The sequence below is a fragment of the Populus euphratica genome, unplaced genomic scaffold, assembly GCF_000495115.2.
Source record: "Populus euphratica unplaced genomic scaffold, PopEup_1.0 scaffold4.1, whole genome shotgun sequence".
NCBI classification, from domain to species: Eukaryota; Viridiplantae; Streptophyta; class Magnoliopsida; order Malpighiales; family Salicaceae; genus Populus; species Populus euphratica.
Window position 1 is genome coordinate 2,186,772 of NW_011499859.1, and position 8,307 is coordinate 2,195,078.

At 31.5% G+C, this 8,307-nt stretch overlaps 1 protein-coding gene across 1 annotated transcript; it reads left to right on the top strand.

The window, feature by feature from the left end:
• Positions 1-512: 512 nt before the first annotated feature.
• Positions 513-2,951, top strand: CYP86A7 (cytochrome P450, family 86, subfamily A, polypeptide 7). The gene has a single exon (XM_011024368.1). It carries the CDS (start codon positions 995-997, stop codon positions 2,618-2,620), a length of 1,626 nt encoding a protein of 541 aa, XP_011022670.1. The 5' UTR covers positions 513-994; the 3' UTR covers positions 2,621-2,951.
• The last annotated feature ends 5,356 nt before the right edge of the window (positions 2,952-8,307 follow it).

Below are 8,307 nucleotides of genomic sequence, written 5' to 3' on the forward strand. Positions count from 1 at the left end.
GATCTTACTTTTGATTTCCAATATTGAATAAATATCTTCTCCTTCTTTATACTTGTTTGTTAACTTAAAAAAAAAAAAACTTCATCTTAAAGTCTGAAAGATCGATCCCACAATGTCCTTTCAGGTTAAAGTAAAGAGAAGGATATTGACTAGTCATGATTTGTGCTAACGTGCATGGCATGGGATGGTTTTTTCTGGTTAAACAACTTGTGAGGTCTTAAACAGTAGCTGGCTTTTTTTGATTCATGTGGAGTGTTGAGTCAATTTATACGTGGATCGATGAATTTTTATGAACCCTAAAATTAACTGATAATATTAGTAATCTCACAGGTCAGATCTGAAACCACAAGAAAAGCTATGAACTCCTTGAATATCTGCTTGTTTTTTGTTTTGGAATTAGGGGCAGAGGTTTTGCCTTGTGAAACTCTTCAACGACTTCTGTTGGCAATTAAGGGCCGAATTTGGTAATTTATATATCATCGTGGTTTTGAACCAGTGAGGTCTAGTGAGAGAGAATGGAGGACTATAAATGATATGAAACTCAACAACATATTCTGGCATTATTTATTGCTTCTCTGTCGACTTCTCCAACCACTCTCGAACACTATACAAAATTTAACTTTCCTTTTCATTACTCACACATCTCTCCCTCTTCCTCTCACTTCTTCTTCCCCTTCTCCATCCTCCATAAATTAACTCTTATGTCGCGGTCTCCTCCTCCATGCATCACATCCCTTCATCCCCTACCTTCCATTCTTGAGAGTACTTCTTGATAAAAAGATTGATTCAAGAAACAAACTTTTTTTATTGTTTTTTCCAAATCTGATCTGGGTTTTGTTTCTTTTTGCCCATTTTCAAGTCTTAGCTTCAAATTTACCAGTTCAAGCTTGAGAGCTACAACCCACCAAACTCCACATTTTCGCTTCCTTTTTTTTGGGTTACGTACTAGTTTGATTTTGGTCTTATTATATATTCAAGTTGTTTGTCCTGGGGCATGGATATATCGGCGGCTTTGATGATTCTAACAGCAGTGGTGACTTACTTGATTTGGTTGAGTTTCATCTCGCGGTCACTGAAGGGTCCACGTGTCTGGCCTCTATTCGGCAGCCTTCCTGGTCTCATTAGGCACTCTAGTCGCATGCATGATTGGATCGCAGACAACCTCCGCAAGTGTGGCGGCACGTACCAGACATGCTTAGTTGCAATTCCCTTAGTAGCCCGGAAGCAAAGCCTCGTGACTGTCACCTGCGACCCCAAGAACCTAGAGCACATCTTGAAAGCCAGGTTTGATAATTACCCAAAAGGACCGAATTGGCAGTCTGTGTTCCATGATTTGCTTGGTGATGGCATCTTCAACTCAGATGGTGAAACATGGTTGTTCCAGCGTAAGACGGCCGCACTTGAATTTACCACCCGGACACTACGCCAAGCCATGGCTAGGTGGGTGAGCCGAGCCATCAAGCACCGCTTTTGCCCTATACTTGAGTCGGCTCAACAACAGGCCAAGCCGGTCGATCTTCAAGACATGCTACTTAGGCTCACTTTTGATAACATTTGTGGATTGGCTTTTGGCAAGGATCCACAAACGTTGTCACTGGAATTTCCTGAGAATGGCTTTGCAGTGTCTTTCGACACAGCCACGGAAGCTACATTGCAGCGCTTCATTTTGCCAGAAATAGTGTGGAAGTTGAGGAAAAGTCTTCGGCTTGGTATGGAAACGAGCTTGACCCAAAGCCTTGAACACATAGATGCATACTTGTCCGACATCATCAATACACGAAAGCTCGAATTGGTTAATCAGCAGAAAGGTGGCAATGAGAACCCACATGACGACTTGTTGTCTAGGTTTATGAAGAAGAAGGAATCCTACTCGGACAAATTTCTTCAACACGTGGCATTGAATTTTATCCTAGCTGGACGTGACACGTCATCAACGGCGCTGAGCTGGTTCTTCTGGCTCGTGAGTCAGAATCCAAACGTGGAAGAGAAAATCCTCTTTGAAATTTGCACAGTTTTGATGGAGACACGTGGCGATGATACGCGCAAGTGGTTGGAGGAGCCATTAGTGTTTGAAGAAGCTGACCAACTGACCTACCTCAAGGCAGCATTATCTGAGACCTTAAGGCTTTACCCTTCTGTGCCACAAGACTCTAAGCATGTAGTTGCCGATGATGTTTTGCCCAGTGGAGCTTTTGTTCCGGCAGGATCATCCATAACGTACTCAATATATGCAATTGGTCGGATGGAATTTATCTGGGGTGATGATTGCCTAGAATTCAAGCCGGAAAGATGGTTGTCCTTGGATGGCAAGAAAATCGAGGTGCAGGATTCTTATAGGTTCCTCGCGTTTAATGCAGGTCCAAGGATTTGTTTAGGCAAGGATTTGGCTTATTTGCAAATGAAGTCAATCGCGGCAGCTTTGTTGTTGCGCCACCGGATCTCAGTGGTGCCGGGCCACCGTGTTGAGCAAAAAATGTCACTGACATTGTTTATGAAGTACGGTCTGATGGTTAACGTGCACCCAAGGGACCTGAGGCCTATAGTGGAAAGGGTACGCAAAAATGCTCTTACAAATGGCAATCACGCTTGTGGGATTGAATCGACCACTCCTGTTTCTTAAAGGAATATAATTATTGGTGAATACATGTTACCACTGATTTACAAAGACCAGCAGATTTTTGCCGCGTGGATAACTTTAGAGTGTTTGTCCTGGGAAATCATCGTGGGTATATCTGTCAGGTTATCTAGTTTCTTACATGCATGTACTGCACACCACTACAAGGTAGTATGGGCTCGGAGTGATCATGAGTTTGTGTCTTTTTTTTTTTGAGTGACTCTGCATGTAATAATAATATAAGCTGCCAATTAACTAGGCAAATACACAAGTCTTTGTACTTGTTACGTATGATATATATTAATTTATATAAATAAAATGAAGTTGTGGTTGCATAGATTGTTTATTTTTGAATTTTAAAAGTGTTTTTTAAAAAAATAAGTTTTTTAAATTATTTTTTATATTATTTTAAGCGTGATAATAGTTAAAAATAAATTTTAAAAAATAAAAAATATTATTTTCATTTATTTTTTAAATAAAATATGCTTTAAAAATAATCACTATAACAATATTATAATCCGTTTTATATGAAAACATTTGAGTATGGAGAGCGAAAAGAAAAGAACAAATTAATGATCCTGAGAAATTAGGAATCCGTCTAGTCTCCTCTTATTAATTCCTTGTTCTGAATTTGGATAACATTTGATTTCAATTAACTCCAAGCATTTCTTTTGAAAATTAATTTGAAACAACCACAAATAATTTTATTAAGTTAAATCACCATAACCCCTTTATAGTATTATGAAATTACGAACACCATCTAAGAGTCGTAAAGCATTAATTATAGATCCTCCTTTAAGCACATAAAATTCCCTTAACATTTATAGAATTTCCTTATGGTTTAATTAAAGGGCATGATTTAAAAAAATATCATGGATGTTAATTTCTGATAAAAGGGGATTACATATATATAAGGAGGCAGGTTTCCGTAATTTATTCTTTTTTATTAACATACGCAATATTTCATGAATTTTGGATGGTTCTTTTTATTAAAATCACAATTTGCTCAACTTTTACTAATATCCTTAAAAGACCATTGGGATTCAAGACCCTGACACAATAAATAAATAAATAAATAAATCTGGTTTTCTTAAGAGACCGGACTCCTCCTCCGCAAGAACATCCATGAAGCATGAATATCTTTGAATTTTAATTTCAAAGTAAGATCATATGCATGCATGGCCCCAATTAATCAGACAAGAGATTAGACAATCTTTGAGAGATTGAGACGTTAGGGAAGCTCCATTTGATTACTCGATCGGTGGCTTGGTGCTCATAATTGTTAATTTCGTGTGGGTTGGAGGATCGACGCAGCTAGCTAGGCAAGCAAATATATATCCCACTAAAGACTCCCACGTACAACATTTTCAGTCACTCTAGTGATTGCCTTTCGTGCAAGCAATCGATATCCGTTTTGAAATACATGGTAAGGTTTTCCACCAGAGGTATGCTCATGAAATTTGCCATGAGATTAAGGCCATGTGCAATGTATATGTGAAGGATTTCATCATTGAAAAGGCAACTTCGTTTTTCATTTCTTGCTCTCGGTGTTCCATTTTTTCAGATCAAGCATTGCATTCTGTCTCGAAACAATTCATTTCTTAAAGAACTACGTAGTGCCTTGTTTAATTAGCCTTGAAGTAAAACGCATTCTTAAAAATCAATTCTCGTCATGTTTTGAATTCATCCAGAAATAAAATTAGTTTTGTTTAATACATAAATCATTTTAAGGAAGGCCAACTTATGACTCAGTATGTCAATTGACACCCCTCGATGAAAAACACAAGTTAGGATTATTAATCCAAATTCAAATGACTTTACTACTGACCCAGGAAGTATTTTGGCTAAGCCACTGTCTGAAAAATATTGGTTGGTGTAAGGAATAATCCAAGATGAAAGACTTAGAATTGAGAACTTTTTTTTCTAATTTTATAAATATGTCAAGAATGTTTTTCTAAGACAAAAAAGATAGATTTCCTTTTAAGAATCAAACTAAATTTTTTTTTTAGTTTTGCTAAATTCATTTTATATCCCAGTGATTTAATCCAGACACACACCGCGCGCGCAATCTGATTAAATATTTATGTAGTTTTTATCAATAAAATTTAAATAGAAAACTTACATCATTTGTAAATGAAAAGATATTTTTTAAAAAACTTATATCTTAAATATATGTACTGATCAGTTTATTGATTTAGAATTTTAAGGCAATTGATTTTTGAAAAAAAAAAAGCACTAAAAAACATATCGCATGATTTGATATTTTTATTTAGAGTGTAGATCATAGAATTTAAGATGATCTCTATATTAAAATAAAATCTTAAATAACTCAATGTACATCGAAATATGTTGATCTGATATCATAGACGTTTTAATTACTTTATGTTACATAAAAATATACGTACAATGTACATCTTAAAAGAAAGCTTATAATACTAATTTTCATTTAGTCTAAACAAAAATAATTAACAATAAAATTAAATTACTGTACAAATTTTTCATCCAAATTCTTTTTCTCATCACCTTTTCTATTAATTATGTAACATATAATTAAAGAGACCACCTTTTGTTGCATAGAAACTTTGCTTTAATTATCATTTAAAGTAAAGCAATCAAGTGACATTAAATTAAAACAATAGGCAAAATGTCAATTACGGTAATGTATGAGAGCAGGTTACAATTTTATAATGGTCATCGGAGCCGATATTTTAGTATTAATGAAATTAATTTTTTTCTTTTTTTAAAATTATATATATATATAGACACACACACCCTATATTTATCCTTGTGTTTGGATCAATTATTCATCTTTATTCCTGTGTTTTTAATTTGGGCATTTAACATTTATGTTCTTTAAATTCGTTCAATAACTTTTGTGCTGTCTAAAACTATTCAATGAACTTGATAACTAATATCCACCAACTTTCAAGTTAATTATATATACTGGTTGTGTAGAAAAATTAAATATTTATGTATGATTTATATTATTAAATAAATTATCTTGAAAGATATATTAATTTTTTTTATGAAAACTCCTTCACTTTTTATATTCATGTATGATTTATATTACCAAATAAATTATCTTGAAATATTTATTAAAGTGTTTTTTTTAATGAAAACTCCATTATTAAACCACTTTTCTTTTTTACCAATTTGGCTTCGATTTATTTCTACCAATTTATTTAAAAAATTGAAAAATAAAAAAAAAATTGAGTGAGAGTTTTGTTTGCTTTATCTTTAAGTGTATCAAAATAATTATATTATTCTAAAAAAAATACAAAAATTTCATTGAGTAGTAGACATTAGATTATTTTATTCCTAGGTTAAATGAATAATTTTTAATATATACAAAAAAATATGAAATTATCAATTTAACCTCATATAATTTGTGAAAGGCAATTCTATCCTAGATTAAATGAATAATTTCATTGAGTAGTTTTTTGGTTCAAGGGCGATTTCATAATCACATAATTTAATGAATAGTAATTTATATCTAGAGTTAGAGTAATTTCTCATTCACCTTTAGTTTTGTTTTTTTCTTTAATGTACTAACTTTCTATGTTTAATAATTTGTTTTTCAAAAACAGGTAAACTTATGAAAGTTTTTAAAAAATTTAAAATATGGACTTCTTAAATATAAAACAAAAAAATTAATTTTTAAGTAGTTTCAAAATTTTTATTTTTAAATATTTTCAAAGTTTATATTTTTTCCTATTTTTAAATAATTTCTTAAACATATTCAATAAATCTTAATTTGAATATTTTGAATTATTTTATTCCGTAAAAAAATTTAAGGTGTATGTCTTTTATTAAAATAATTATTTTTTTCTTAAACATTTTAAAAGTTTTAATGATTGAGTATTTTCAAAACTTTTTTTATTTTTTAAAATTGTTGAAAAATTATTTTAGAAGCTATCAATTTTTTAATCCTGAAACATTTTAAAAAATCCTTATTTTTTAAACATGACTCAAGCTTTTTATTTCTTAAGCATTTTCCAAATGTTTATTGGTATTTATTTGCAATTTTGAACAGTTGAGTTGAATTGACTAAATCTTACAAATAAATGATAAATTCTAATAAAAAATTTCAAAAGGAATAATTTGCTAAATATACAAACTTGTAAAGGAAAATGTGGAGCTGAATAATAAATCAATACATGTCAACTAAAGAAAAATCAAGATGAGATTAAGGAAGACAAATAACATAATATTCCGGTTGTTATTTAACATTTTGAAATCACGACAATTCTACTATTTTTTTGAATTGGAATTTTATAAGAATCACTTTAGGATCATGTGTTTTATATATGAAAAACATCAATCTAGAACTTGATAATCTTATCCTTTGTTTCTTTTACTCCTATTACTTTGATTTTTTTTATCATAACTTAAAAAATAAGACAAGTGTTTTATCATGCACTTATCTTCTCCATCCTCCATCAATAATCTCTTTTATTTCAAATATTATTTTATTAAGCTAACTATCAATAATTATCTCATTTATAAGGCACAATTAGAGTTATATTTTCGTGGCCAGGATTTGTATGGGTTCCTAGATGGTACATCCAAAATTCCTCCTCTTAATTAATGATACTTCATATTCTAATATAGGTACAATCATTCAAATTTTAAATGCTACGCATTCTCAGTGAGTATGACATGACATTCTTATTCTGACACTCTTATGTTTTTTCATAATTTAAGATGTTTTAGCTTAAACTATCTTTTATACCACCTCTTATGAGGTTTGGTGAGACCTTAAATAAAATTTTCTTTTCAATTTATATCTTGTACAATCCAAGTTCAAACTCAACTTACCAATACAAAGAAAGACAATCAATTTATCAATGATTACTTTTATCAATCAAAACAATAATTGATGAACTTGCTAGGGTCGACCAGTACTTCTAGTGTGATATTGTCATTACTCATGTTCTTGTTGTATTAAGACACAAATATAACAACTTCGTATCCTTCTTCTATACTCACACTAATCAAGTCACACATGAGGAGTTATACTCTTTATTTATTATAGCTGAATCCCATATAAGTTGCTAATAATCTTTTTGTTCTTTTGCCACTTGTTAAGATGAATGTTATTCAAAGATAACCATTGTTATCCAACAATGAAGGATGAGGTGGTTATCATGGTAGAGGTCGTCGTGACAATTCTTGACTAGAGGTGGTGTTTTCCCTTATAATTATAGTGACATGTATCTTTTTTCACTATTATGTGTCAAGTTTGTTAGAAATCTAGCCACTCAACTTTCAAGTGATAACACTCATTTGACCTCAGCTATTATGATCCTTATTATCCTTGGAATAAACAAGCCTTGGTTATATATAATAATAACCACTAAGATATTGAATAGCATGCGAGCATAAGTGTCACTCACCATATCATATATAATATGACTAATCTAAAACAAAGGAGTGATGATTATAATGATAAAGGCTAATTTTAGATTGACAATAGTCAAAGTTTATGTATCTTTAAAATTAAGAATTTTACTCTTAATACATTATTTTTTGTTATTAAATCAAATATTTTTGGTCTTTTAAATTCAGAAAAGTTTACTTTCCATTCACAATTTTTGCATTGATAATAATGTTATTTTGAGTTTTATGACAAATATTTTCCTGTGAATGACTACTTGACAAACGACCTTCATTGAGGCCAAGTTAGCAATGAT

Coding starts and splice junctions, on each gene's coding strand:
- CYP86A7 (XM_011024368.1), top strand. CDS start 995: ATGGATATATCGGCGGCTTTGATGATTCTAACAGCAGTGGTGACTTAC.